Source organism: Chiloscyllium plagiosum, unplaced genomic scaffold, assembly GCF_037043375.1.
Source record: "Chiloscyllium plagiosum isolate Xiang-an unplaced genomic scaffold, Cpla_swu_hap1 HiC_scaffold_37, whole genome shotgun sequence".
NCBI lineage: Eukaryota > Metazoa > Chordata > Chondrichthyes > Orectolobiformes > Hemiscylliidae > Chiloscyllium > Chiloscyllium plagiosum.
Window position 1 is genome coordinate 22236648 of NW_028270175.1, and position 15030 is coordinate 22251677.

A 15030-nucleotide genomic window follows, 5' to 3' on the forward strand; every position below is an offset into this window, starting at 1 on the left:
CAGAGGGCTTGGAGGCCCTGGTCGTGGCGGATGGAGGTGTAGAGGGATTGGATATCCATGGTGAAGATGAGGCGTTGGGGGCCGGGGAAATGAAAGTCTTGGAGGAGGTGGAGGGCGTGGGTGGTGTCTCGAACGTATGTGGGGAGTTCCTGGACTAGGGCGGATAGGACAGTGTGGAGGTAGGTAGAGATGAGTTCAGTGGGGCAGGAGCATGCTGAGACAATGGGTTGGCCAGGGTGGTCAGGCTTGTGGATCTTGGGAAGGAAGTAGAACCGTGCAGTGCGAGGTTCCCGGACTATGAGGTTGGAAGCTGTGGGTGGGAGATCTCCTGAGGTGATGAGGTTCTGTATGGTCTGGGAGATGATGGTTTGGTGATGGGGGGTGGGGTCATGGTCGAGGGGGCAATAGGAAAAGGTGTCCTCGAGTTGACGTTTGGCTTCAGCGGTGTAGAGGTCAGTGCGCCCGACTACCACTGCGCCCCCTTTATCCGCTGGCTTGATGGTGAGGTTGGGATTGGAGCAGAGGGATTGGAGGGCTGCGCGTTGTGAGGGTGAGAAGTTGGAGTGGGGGAGGGAGGTAGAAGGTTGAGGCGGTTAATGTCCCGGCGACAGTTGACATGGAGGTCCTGGGCCTCCTTCACCGCCGCTCCCTCACTACCAGACGCTTGGCGGAAGAACGCCTCATCTTCCGCCTCGGAACACTTCAACCCCAGGGCATCAATGTGGACTTCAACAGTTTTCTCATTTCCCCTACCCCCACTTCACCCTAGTTCTAAACTTCCAGCTCAGCACTGTCCCCATGACTTGTCCGGACTTGTCCTACCTGCCTATCTTCTTTTCCACCCTCTCCACTCCACCCTCTCCTCCCTGACCTATCACCTTCATCCCCTCCCCCACTCACCCATTGTACTCTATGCTCCTTTTTCCCCACCATCCTCTAGCTTATCTCTCCACGCTCCAGGCTTACTGCCTTTATTCCTGATGAAGGGCTTTTGCGTGATGTGAGGGTGGAGTGGGTCAGTGTGTGTTGCTGCCTGAACTGCTGTGCTCTTCCAGCACCACTAATTCACAATCTACCATAGACAAGCTGGAGGCTGGAAGAACACAGCAAGCCCGGTAACATCAGGAGGCAGAGAGATCAATGTTTCTGATGTACCCTTCTTCTCTAACCACAAACCATACCAGCCAAAAATCCTGTCAGGTCCCAAAAACCCAGTTGCTCCTAAAAATGCTCACTGATTTATTTGATTTTTTGCTTGCCTATGACAAAATCATAAGCCTGAAAGATTTGATCTTTTACTTCAGTTAAGCAATACCACAATTAAGCACTATTATAAACAACACTGACTTTTTCAGAACACCGCAACACGAAGATTCACAAACTCTAGAAAAATGAGCCCAAGAACATTGTGAATTTCAAAGAGCATTCCATAATAGCTCAGGACTCCAGTAGAACTGAATCCCTTTGAACTGCATGGTTGCTGGCATTCTGAAAAAGAGGCTGGCCTAACAACAGATTTAAGAGCATTAACTGACTTAAAGACAGAAACAAGGAAGACATTCTTCTCATTTACTAACCCATCCTACTGTTATAGGTTATTCGATGATGTGTTGCTGAGAACAACTCAATAAAGGAGTAGGTTAGCCACGATCAGTTAGCTGAGCACAAAGCTGGCTCAGCACCACACTGAACAAGTTACTCAAGCAAACGAGAACCATGACAATTTCCAACTAAGATCGAGTAATTTCAGGATAACATCTGGGAATATCTTCAAAGTGAGAAACTGGAGGAGTGGTAGGACTTTGGTTCGGGATGGGTGAGTGAAGAAAGAACAAATTGGGTTTTATCTTGTTTGATTGTAAAGTCTCATTTGGAGGATGAAGGGCAACAGTAGGTAATGGAACTTCATGTAATTGTTTCCAACTCTCCATTAATCAAATTTCCATACTTTAGCAACTGAACAAAAAGTCAGCAAAAATAACCCAATGTGGAGACACAACTGACAAAATGACACATCTGAAACACATTATAAATAATTGTTGATGCCTGCCATTACCCCAAGCTGCAATCACTCACCTGAGGCAGACCTGCTCCCACCACTGCTCCACTGTGAATCATTGGACCTTCCTTTCCCACAAATAATCCTAGAAACAAAACGTGCATCAGACTTTGCCTGGAACAGCCAAACAGGAGCAGTACAGCACTCAACGGATAAATTCTGCCCAATGGTGAGGAAAAGACTTTACACCACTAAAGTGAATCAGCTGAAATTACAAAAGGACTGGATGGCCCTCTCAAAATCATAAAATCTAAGAAATATTGCGTCAGTTCTCAACAATTAGAACTCCGCGTTTGCACAAACTTCTAGGTCTGATAAAGCTGTTGCATATAAACATGTATCAGTTTTCCCCACAAGGAAGGCATTAAGCAGTATAGTGGCACAATATTTTCTGAACACCAAAATGTACCTCAGGTTGAAAATAGTTCCCAATTCAGTTCATAGACAGAACACATAATGCACAACTCCGTCAAGGGAATCATCATGGGACTGTAATTGAGCTATGCAGCAGTTTAAGGCAGCTGCTCACCACCAACTTCTCAAGGCAATCAAGGACAGGCATTAAAGGCTAGCCTTCTGAGACACATTCACCCCAAGAATGAATATATAAAGCAAAAATTGCAAAACTCTATTCAAACTTATTGACTCACTTTGTGATTCTCTCATCATTTGTATACAATTGTCATTAAAATGAAGCCGATACCTTCATGGACACTGCAAAGAATGGGCAAAAATAGATGGACCATCAACAGTGGGACAGGGTACAACCAAACAGTGCAAGACAGCACCAACTATGCCTTGTTCCATAATAGCTGGGCAGAGAAACCAAAAGTACATGTATCGTAATTTACTAAGTAACTAGTAGCTCCTGTAGAGTTTCACACTTGTAGCATCCTTTGTTAAGTGTCTGAGTTCCATTAGCATCAATTTAAGGAGGAGGAGGAAGAATGGATAGCCATTAGCACAGCAGTCTGAACATTATGAAGGTTGTGGATGTCACTCAGGCAAAACAGAAGCATGTCAGATCCACTAGACCACAATGGGAATAAAAGGTCTTTTCGTTCTGTTAAAAGGTTCCACCCAAAATGTCAAGCTGTCCTTCTCAGATTCTGATCCAATTGATATATATTTTTTGTACTGTTAAATGTTGCGTGTTGCTTCTGAACAGGAGGTTAAGCATATTTTCCTGAACATGCAACTAACATAGGAAAAAAACCTCAAGTCGCCCCTTACCTCCAGCCACACAGAACAACACGCCTACTGCTTTACAGACCAGGGTCCGTAGCCTCACAATTCCAGGGATCTTTACCCCATTTAGATAACATTTGATTTCAGGAATTCCTGATCCAGCTGCAACTGGCTGAAACAAAAAGATATTTTTCAAAACATGATACTGTCCCCAACCCTGGCAGAACATAGACCATTGACAATGATAACAACCAGTCTGACCCCTGTAAAGAAAACATCAAATTTCATTTTTGCTTTCAGCAAGAATGGGATGAATAGCAGATAGTGAAAGCACTGCCTCATTCTCCAGAGACTCAACAGTGAGCACAAGGCGTTGTACACCATTACTGCCTTAATAGTTGCTATTTTTCATTTAAAACACAAGTCAAATTTGATGTAACACACTTACGTTCTTACCTCAATCAAGACAAATAGACTGGCCAGGAAAACAAAACCCATGTTGAACGCAAGAATCTCAAGGAGGGAGAGTGCGAGACATCCCCTCTCACTGCAATCCTCCACCGCTTCAAGAGGTGAAATTAGGGAAAATATGCAGCAAAGATAACAATCAAAAAATCATCAAGTTCACAGCTGCCATCACGCTCCTGACTTGTACCTTTTGGTAGGTGGTAGAGGTTTTGGGCAGTCAGAAAATAAGCCAATTTTGTGGTTTGGTGTCATGTTTAGATTTATAATGTCTCTTTGAAACACTGAGTAATTTTATTATGTTTCAGGTACAAAGCAAATGTAAATTGAGATTATGTATCTTCTAGTAACAATCCAAACAGTTTTACAAGGGCTCTCTGATGTCACACTTGGACAAATGCAACCTTGATGTCAAACATCTCAACTTCTGATCTTTTGTCCACATTTGGAGGTTGAGAACAGAATTGTCAGGATAGAGTATAATCTGGGCATCAACAAGAATGTTACTCATAACTAACTGCCATCTGATAGCACTCTTTCACTTTGCTGCTGGCAATTGAGAATAGGGTGATAGGACAGTAATTTGATAGAATAGATTTGTCCTTCTTTTTATAAATAAGACATATTAAGGTGCTTTTCTAAATCATTGCTCAGACGGCAGTAGAAAGTGTGATCAGAACTGGCTCTGGATTGGATTCCAGCCTGTTACAACTTATTTGTCAGTCAATCTACATTCACATACATCGACACTTACCTTCTGTCATTTTCTAGCATTATCACATTTCAAAGGATACATTTTCCAATGATTTGGTATTTAAGGTCTGAGAAGAGATGAACAAAGTAATCGATGAACAGTCCAACCTGAAAAAAGCAGAGTCAAACAATCAATTAACAATTAGTGTAATCTAATCATAAGTGGAGTCTGGCTGTTTATTAGCTGCATCCGAACACACTTAAGTTCTTGACCCACAAAGCTGTTTTTTTCCCTCAGTTCCTACAGGAGTCAGAATACCATGCTTTCACGTCTCGCCAGAATACACGGTCACAAAATGTAGGCTACAACTGCGGTTCCAAGGAAATGCAGCATATTTGGGGGTACTCTCTTCCAAATAAGGTAAATTCCAAGAAAATACTGAAAATTTCAGTAAATTGCGCAGATTCTACCTTAACCAACATAAGAACACAAATTAATTGGTTATTTATCTTAATTATTGATGGAATCTTGCTGGGAGTTGTCATATTCATCTGTACTTCAAAATAATTGAACATATGAAACACTAACATTTCCTAAATGTTGACAGGCATAAGGTGTCTATAAATGCACATTCCTTGTCAATATCATTTGACCCACCATAAGCCAGCCACATTACCCAGAAAGCCAGGTTCAACATGGAGGTTACACAGTCGATCACACTGCATAGAATATAAATACAAACAATGGGAATACATTTAAACACTACAACTCAGATCATCTGCCAGATCTGTGTCTTAATTACTCATTAAAATGATCTAACTGGGTCCATGAGTGAACTCAAAGAAAGTCCAATTTTTATTTTATTCACTCTTGGGCCATGGGTGTTGCTAGCTGGCTATCATTTATTGTCCATCCCTAGTTACCCCTCAGAAGGTGGTAGTGAGCTATCTTCTTGAACAGCTGTAGTCCACGTGCTGTAGACTGGCTCACAATGCCCTTAGGACAGGAATTCCCTGATTTTTGACCCAACAACAATGAAGGAACATTGATATATTTCCAGGATGGTGAGTGACTTGGAGGGGAACTTGTTATTTGGTGGTATTCCCATGTATCTCCTGCCCTTGTCCTTCTAGTTGGGAGTGATCAAGGGTTTCAAAGGTGCTGTCTAAGGCAAGAGTTGAGTATTCCATCATATGCCTAATTTGTGCCTTGTAGATGGTGGTCAGGTTATGGGAGTCAGCAGGTGGATTCAGTGATGGTAACACCACTGAATGTCAAGGATGATGGTTAGATTGTCTCCGATTGGAGATGATCATTGCCTGGCATGTGAGGTGCAAATGTTTCTTGCCACTTGTCAGCCCAAGCCTGGATACTGTCCAGATCATGTTGCACTTGAACATGGATTGCTTCAGTGTCATCAATGGAGCTGAACATTGCACAACCATCAGCAAACATACTCACTTCTGACCTTATGATGGAAGGAAGATCATTGATAAGCAGCTGAAAATGATTAGGCCAATTCCTGCAGAATTCCTGGATGTCAGTCATCTCAGCTCCAACAAACACAACCACCTTGTGTGCGAGGAATAACCAACCAGCAGAGACTTTGCTCCCTGATACGCAGTTTTGCTCGGGCTCCTTGATGGTATACTGAGTCAAATGCAGCTTGTACATCAAGGGCTGTCACTCTCACCTCACCTCTGGATTTCAGCTCTTTAGTCCATGTTTGAACCAAGGCTATAATGAGGTCAGGAGCTAGTGGCTCTGGTGCAACCCAAACTGAGCGTCATTGAGTAGGTTATTGCTGAGCAAGTGCCGCATGATACCACTATTTATGACACCTTTCATCATTTTACTGATAATCGAGAGTAGACTATTGTGGTGGTTCCAGACCAGCTTGGATTTGCCCTGCTGTGTCCACAACATACCTAGGCAATTTTCCACATTTTCGGGTAGATGGCAGTGTTGTAATTATACTGGAATAGCTTGGCCTGGGGAATAGCAAATTCTGGAGCACCACGTACTGTTGCCAGAAGATTGTCAGGAGGCATAGCAGTGCCTCTAGCCATTTCTTAGTATCACATGGAGTGAATCAAATTGGCTGAAGACTGATATTTCCAATGCTGGGGATCACTGGAGGAGGCCGAGATGGATCATCCACTCAGCATTTCTGGCTGAAGATTGCTGTGATGTGTTTGGCTCTTCCATCATTGAGGATGGGGATATTCGTGGAGCTTCCTCCTCCAGTGAGTCATTTAATTGTCCGCCACCATGTAGGACTGGATATGGCAGAGCTTAGGATTATTGGATCACTTAGCTCTGTCATTTGCTGATATGCTATAGTAGTCCTGTTGGGTAGCTTCACCAAGTTGACACCTCATTTTTAGATATACCTGGTGCTGTTCCTTGCATGCCCTCCTGCACTCTCCACTGAACCAGGGTTAATCCCCTGGCTTTGATATTTGAATGGGGCATATGCCAGGCTGAGATTGCAGATTGTGCTGGAGTACAATTCTACTGCTATTGATAGCCCACAGTGCCTCAAGTATGCCTAGTCTTGAGCTGCTACATCTGTTTGAAGATGGCCCCATTTAATACAGCGATAATGCCACACAACACGATGGAGGGTATTCACAATGTGAAGGTGGAACTTCATCTGCAACAAGGACTGTACTGTAGTTACTCTTACCAACACTTAGAATATTAGAATCCATACAGTGTGCAAGCAGGCCATTCGGCCCATTAAGTCCACACTGACCCTCTGATGATTATCCCACCCAGATCCACACCCATATCCTATCTCTGCAATCTTGCACTTCCTGTGGCTAATTCACCTAGCCTGTACATCCCTGGACACTATGGGCAATTTAGCACAGTTATGATCAGATGCATCTGCAGCTAGCAGATTGATAAGGATGAGGACAAATATATTTTTCCCACTCTTTTATTCTCTCACCAACTGGTGCAGACCCTGTCTAGCATTTGTATCCTTTTGGTCCTGACCAGCTGTATCAGTAGTGCTGTTGCCAAGCCACTCTAGGAGATGAACAATAAAATCCCTCATCCTGGGTGTATTTTGCATCCTTGCCTCCCTCAACATTGAGGAGTACTGATTCATCAGCTAAGAGAGGATGGTACATGATAATCAGCAGAAGGTTTCCTTGCCCATGTTTAACCTGAAGCCATGAGATTTCATGGAGTCTGGAGTCAACATTGGGAAGTCCCAGGATAACTCACTGCTGACTGTATACCAACCATCTCTCCTGGATCTGTCTTACCAGGACATATCCAAGTATGACTGTCAGGCTATTGCTTGACTAATCTGTGAGACAGCTCTCCCAATTCTGACACGAGCCCCCAGATGTTCTCAGGAGTATTTTGCAGGACAACAGAGTTTCTTCTGCTATTGAATTTTTCAATGCCTACATCAATGCCAGGTGATCCATCCAATTTAATTTCTTTGTTGAGTGCCTTGCTAGGCCATTTCAGATGACACTTGAGAGTCAACCACATTGATGTGGGTCAGGAGTCACATGTAGGCCAAGCAGTCCAGACCAGGTGAGGATGGCAGATTTCCTTTTTTATTTAGTCATTTTATGTTTTTACAAGTTTACAAATAAAAAAAACCCAGTATAAACACTGATATATAATTAAATCTTAAATAAATACTAGCCAAAATCTGTCAAACAAAAGAAGAGATACCGAAAAGAAAAAGAAAAAGACAAAACTCAACTAACAACTAATCCAACCTACAACTAACCAGAGTGTATAATCAAATCTCTTACATTACTCAAGAAAAAAAAATGACGGGTAACACAGAAATTGAGTAGTAAAGTACATGCTCGGAATATGTTATCATCAAATCATAACAAAAACCTGTATTCATGTGGGGGGATTCCTCTTCCAAGGGGCCCCAGACCAGCCAGGGTCGTTGTCTCAGTTAGATAAAAGCCCTTCATAGAGTGGCTGAAATATCTGTATCTGTGTAATTCAAGAAAGGGTGCCATATTTTATAGAATAGTTCAGTTTCCTGGTGCACCATGTTTGTAAAGAAGTCATGGGGTATACATTCCATGATTATTCTGTGCCAATTTGAAAGTCCAGGAGGGCCCTCAGCCACCCAGTTTACCAAAATATTTTTCCTTGCACAGAAAGAGAGAATGGAAAATAATTTCTTCCTGTGCACATCCAGGGAAGGCAAGTTCGGAAAGCCCAAAATGAGAGATACTGGATCTATTCTAATTTCTGTTCCCAAGATTTCTGTCAGGGCGTTTCCTACTTTAGTCCAATATTTACGGATCTTATGACAAGTCCACAAGCAGTGAACAAGAGTGCCCACCTCTGTTTTACATTTGGGACACATTGGAGATGCTCCTGCCTTAAATTTTGCCAATTGGTCCGGTGCTACATGGGCCCTGTGAAGTATCTTCAACTGAATGGCCTGGGTTCTGTTGCAGATGGAGATATTTCTGGCATTTTCCCAAATATCATTCCACATTTCTATGGAGATTTCCAGCCCCAAATCCTGATTCCATGTTTTAAGCTGATGGTCCATATCTTCCGATACTTCATCATGTAATAAATGATAAAAAGTGCTGACCGAAGGTACCCCGATTGGCCATAACACTCTACGTTCTCTGTCTGATTTATAAAGACTATCTAATAGCGTAGTCTTCTTCTGTATGTAATCTCGAATTTGGAAGTCTCAAAAGAGATCACCATTAAGTAATCAAAATTTCTGATGCAGCTATTCAAAAGACATCAGGACCCCTTCCTTGAACAGATCCCCTAAACAGAAGATACCCCTGGATCTCCAGAATTTGAATGTGGCATCTGTAAGCCCCGGTTGAAACCCCCATGCCCCCACTATCGGAGTGTAGGGGGATGTTTTGTGTGAACTGCCCTCATTTTGCCGCATTATATTCCAAGCTTTAATTGTATTTAGTACTATAGGGTTTTTGCAGTGGTCCGTAATGATTTTCCCCTTGTCTGAAAATAAGAGGTTAATAAGTGGGCATTTTACTTGAGAAGCCTCGATGTCCAGCCAGATTGATTGCGGGTCAGATGAGACCCAATCTGCTATGTAGCTTAATAGGGAACTTAACTGATATTTCCTAAAATCTGGAAAATCCAGTCCTCCCCTTGCCTGTGGAAGCTGTAGCTTCATCAGCTTAATGAGGGGCTGTCTATGATTCTAGCTGAAGGAGCCCAGCCAGCCATACAATTTGCGTAGTGCCAACCTCGGCAGCATCACCAGGAACATTCTCATAGGGTATAGGAGACGGGACAGGACATTCATTTTAATTAATGCTATTCTGCCTAACCAGGAAATTGGAAGGTCTCCCCATCGCTGGAGGTCCTGCCTTATCCTCTCCAGGATAAGGCTTGTATAGCTGGCCAAACACTGGGTTGACAAAAATACCGAAGTATAAGAAACCCTCCAGGGACCACCGGAAGGGAAAGTGGGATCCATCCGGTAGGTGGGATATGTTAGCGAGGCCGCCCACTGGCATAGCCTCCAATTTTGAAAAATTAATTTTATAGCCTGAGAATGCATTAAATATATTAATAACTTGGATTAAGCGAGGCACGGACATCAGGGGATTACTGAGGAATAGGAGATCATCATCTGCATAAAGGGCAATTTTATGTTTACCTGTACCAGTCCTCAGGGCCGTTATATTAGGGTCAGCCAATATTCCTGTAAATTAGATTAGATTACTTACAGTGAGGAAACAGGCCCTTTGGCCCAAAAAGTCCACACCGACCTGTCGAAGCGCACACACCCAGACCCATTCCCCTACATTTACCCCTGCACCTAATACTACAGGCAATTTAGCATGGCCAATTCACCTAACCTGCACATTTTTGGACTGTGGGAGGAAACCGGGGCACCCGGAGGAAACCCACGCAGACACAGGGAGAATGTGCAAACTCCACACAGTCAGTCGCCTGAGGCGGGAATTGAACCCGGGTCTCTGGTGCTGTGAGGCAGCAGTGCTAACCACTGTGCCACCCTAAAATGGTGTTTCTGCCCGGGAAATTCTTTGTAGAATTCAGCTTGAAATCCATCTGGGCCAAGTGCCTTACCGCTCTGAAGGTGCCTGATTGCGTCAAGTATTTCTTGGATTGTTGGGGGAACATTCAGGACCGATACCTGTTCCAGGGTTAGGTCTGGAAAGGTCAAGTTTTTAAAAAATGACTACATCCTCTTAGCTCTATCTTCGCAATCCTGCGATTTATATAAATCAGCGTAAAATTTTCTGAAGATTGCATTAATTCTTTTGTAGTCATGAGTCAAAGTACCCGCACTTTCCTTGATAGTTTGAGGGGCCTTTCTTTTCTTTGCAAGAAATACTAAGTATCTACCAGGTTTATCGCCAAATTCATATAACCTTTGTTTTGCAAATAATATTTCCCTCTTAGCCGTTTGGGTAAGCGTGGTATTCAGAGCTGTCCTAAGAGCCGTAATCCTTTGTAATTTGATAATAGAGGGTCTGTCAGTGTATGCTGTTTCAGCTGCTTTTAAGCGAGCTTCAAGCAGACGCTGTTGTTCTCCTTTAATTTTTCCTGGGTCGCCGAGTATGAAATGATTAAACTTCGTGCGTAGGCTTTGATGGTCTTCCACATCGTCGATGGGTTATTAGCTGTACCTGAATTAATTTCCAAAACGGTTTTAAATTCTCAAGAGAAGTACTTTACAGATTTACTATCCTTCATCAGGAAGGAATCCATACGCCAATGCTGGGGGGGGGGGGGGGGGGGGGGGGGGGGAGAGAGAACGTCTCATTGTTCTTCACCTTGATTTCCATGTATACAGCAACGTGATCAGAAATTGTTATACTACCTATTTTCCAGGATGATATGGAATTTTTAAAAATCGAGGGGACAAAAAACATATCAATTCTGGTGTGGCATTTATGTGGATTAGAGTAGAAAGAAAAATCTCTGCCTTGTGGGTGAAGGCATCTCCACACATCTACTAGTCCTAATTCTTTGTTCAAATCCACCAATTGTCTGGATCTGGGAGATACTCCTGCAATACTCTTGGGAATCCTATCTATTTCTGGGTCCGGAATACAATTGAAGTCTCCCCTACAATTGTATGACGAGCACCGAGAGCCATCAACTTGGAGAAGGCTTCTGTTATAAATATGAAAGGATGTGCTGGGGAATAATACAGATTTAAGATCCCATATTCCTCTCCATTTATAAAGGCTTTAATTAGAATATATCGATCAGATTAGTCTTTTATCTGATTTGGGATTTTGAAGGGGAGATTCTTCCGAATAAGGATGACGACTCCACTACTTTTTGAGCTACCCTACCCCCCCCTCCCCCACCCACATTAGCACCTAGATATTTTTGGTGATGTTAATACCATGTATAAACCTGTACAACTATAAAATTACAGTCTCAACAAATAATAATTAAATATAGTAATACAAAATAACAGGGGAAAACAGCCCGCTCTTAAAGATAGTGATAAAATAGGATAAGTAACTAGACCACCCTGCCTGTGTGTGTAGTATATATATAAAATGCGGGGGGGGAAATCGCGAAGTGAAGAACAAATAAATAAACCCCTCTCCCCACTCCCCAGGAATAATATTAACCAGTAAGCTAATAAAAGGACAAAAAAAAGGGAGTGAACTGGGGTGGGGTGAGGGCAGAACAACATCATTCACCACTCGAATTAACTCTCACAATTTATTCAAGACAGTCCAGAAATTCCTTGGCCTTCTCCAGTGATCCAAAGTTGTGCACGGACCCTTCATGGCGAAACGTGGCGTCGATGGGTAGCACAGGGAATATTGGATGTTTAAGTCCCTTAAACGCTTCTTCGCTTCGTCAAACGCCTTCCTCTTTCGGACCAGAGCTGGGGAGAAGTTTTGGAACAGCATAATCTTGGATCCTTTGTGAATCATGGCTTGGGGATCTTTCCCAAGATTTCTGGAAGCTTCTAAGAGCATCTGCCTCTCCTTGTAGCTCTGGAGCCGGAACAGGATGGGGCAGGGGTGCTGGTTCGGGCTGGGCCCGCGTATTGCAACCCGGTAGGCCCATTCCACCCTTACTGGCCTGATCCAACCTTCAGATTTAAAAGCTGTGGTGCCACTGTTCCAGGAACACTAAGTTGGCCTTCCTCTGCCCGTTCGGGGAGGCCCAGCAAACGAATATTTTTTCGACGACCTCTATTCTCGATGTCGACGTGATTTTCTAAGGTTCGGACTTGTTGTTCGAGAGTCCGGACCTGACCAACTGCCGATTCTGCAGTAGTTTCAGAGATCGTGGCCTTTAGCTCCGTCCCTCCAACTCGGCACTCGATTTCCTCGATGTCTCGGTCGTGCCTTTGTAGCGCGACCGAGAGTAAATTCCATCAGCTCCAGGACTCCTCGATGAAGGCATCGATCTTCGCGTCAAGCTTGGAAATTACTTCTACGCGGCTCGCCACTGTAGGTAAGTCCCCCGGGGCGGCTGCAGACGCCTCTGCTGCAGCTGGGGAAGGTGGGGGAGGGGTTCCTGCCTGCTGAGAACTGCGGGCTCCTTTCCCTTTAGACATTTTTGCAGGAGATTAGACTGTTTAAGTTTAGTACAGAGTAACTAGTTATATTAAATAAAAACTTTTTTAGAGGATTTGACAGGTGTGGTGGGGGCGGGTGGCCCACTTTGCCCACGTCTTGGGAGGAGCACTATAGACTCAGACTTGTTGGGTCGCCGCCATCTTGAATCTCCCCAGATTTCCTTTTATGAAGGACATTAGTGAGTCAGATCGATTTTTCTGACCATCAATAATGATTTCATGGTCATTAGAAGATTCTTAACTCCAGATACTTTTAGTGAATTCAAACCTCACCATCTGACACGGTGGGATTTGAACCAGAGTGCCCAGATTTTCCAGATTAATAGATTAGATTAGATTCCCGACAGTATGGAAACTGGCCAACAAATCCACACCGACCCTTCAATGAGTAACCCACCCAGACCCATTCCCCTAACTAATGTACCTAACACTCCGGGCAATTTAGCATGGCCATTCACCTGACCTACACATCTTTGGATTGTGGGAGGAAACCAGAGTACCTGGAGGAAACCCACGCAGACACGGGGAGAATGTGCAAATTCCCCACAGTCGCCCAAGGCAGGAATGGACCCGGGTCCCTGGCGCTGTGGGGCAGCAGTGCTAAGCTGAGCCACCACTGAGCCACCATGCCACCCCATATTTTAGCAATAATAAAATTGCTTCCCCATTTTTCACACGTAACAGCTGTTCACAGTTGATTTGGGCCGTGGAAAACCTGTTATGGGAAAACACAAAATGGCAACCCCTCCTATGAATTTCTTGGCCGTTTTTGGAAAACCATTCAGCAAAGTGTTAGTGAACTAGAGGGCCCATGCCAAAAACCAAAGGGGGCTACGAGTATATCCTTACATCATGGACATGGCTACCCATTTCCCCCGAAAACCACACCAGCCCACCAAGATCCAGCCGAGGGAATTCACCTAATTCTGCCCACCAAGATCTAGCCGAGCTGGGCGCAACTTTCAAGTTTATCAAGGAGAGGTCTTTAGAATAGAAAGTGACTCAGACAGGTGGTCAGAGTTCAAGTCCAACCTGCTTGAGGGGTGTGTAAGAATATCTCTGAACAGGTTGTTTAGAAATTATCTAAAACATAAGGATGAAGTCTCCAAGTTAGACAACGCAGAAGAGCTCTACAAGCGACTCACAAGCCTATGAAGTGGCCTAGGAACATTCAAAGATCTAACAAAAGGCAGAAAAACATACCATGGAGCAAACCTTTCAGCCAGGAGTGTGTGTGTTAGTGCCCCCACCAATATCAAATAAACACCAAAAGACTGTTTGGTGCCCAATACAGAGTAGCAAAGAAGCTCAAGAGAATATACTACCTAATTGCTTTTCACTGACCCTCCCCACCCCCGACAAGCACCGTGGATATGGAGCCTCAAGGACTTCAACATGTCAACATCATAAAGCAATACTACTGCCAAGAAGGGGTTGTGAGATATTGTGTTATAGGCTATCTTTATTAACTCACTCACCAGCTTGCTATATTTATTAATAGTGGGTTCTCATTCATTCATTCTAAACCTTTACTAACCATTATTTACTAGAACATTAAACGAATGAATGAATGAATGAAACATTCATAAAACCATGGTTCTGTAGTATCCAAATTTAGAAACAACCCTTTCAAACCCATTACTGCATTTCCACACCTTATCAGCCCTTGCTAGTAGCAGTGTTTACCTCTGAATAAGTGTAGCACAAAGAACAATACCATCCCTATAACGTTTCCATGAAACGTTATAACATTAATCAGCCCTTACCAACCATCTCCTGGACCTGAACAGATTAAGTATCTTTTAAATACCTTTTAACTGGGCTATTATCCCTTTAAGAAGCTAACTGACAAAACAGCACTTCCATGAAATTGCATGAATGAATTAAACTCATATCAGGAAATAGTAAATAAATCTCACAACTAAGCTGTAGTAATCAGTTTGATATCGTTTATTCTTCTATTAAGTATAGATAGAATTTTTAACTTACTTAGAGCACATAGGCTGAGCATTTTTACTAGTATTTACTTACTTAAATGGTAAA

General features: G+C 43.4%; 1 protein-coding gene across 3 annotated transcripts in view; it reads right to left on the minus strand.

Moving 5' to 3' along the window:
- Window positions 1–15030, minus strand: part of clcn6 (Cl-/H+ antiporter 6) — an 85099-nt gene that overhangs the window by 50684 nt on the left and 19385 nt on the right. For all 3 annotated transcript variants that reach the window (XM_043675878.2, XM_087980455.1, XM_043675877.2), the window contains exons 5-8: window positions 4507–4573; window positions 3704–3810; window positions 3293–3419; window positions 2077–2144 (exon numbers count right to left, since the gene is read on the minus strand). In XM_043675878.2, coding sequence (XP_043531813.1) covers window positions 2077–2144; window positions 3293–3419; window positions 3704–3810; window positions 4507–4573 — 369 coding nt within the window. The remainder of the gene's footprint in view (window positions 1–2076; window positions 2145–3292; window positions 3420–3703; window positions 3811–4506; window positions 4574–15030) is intronic.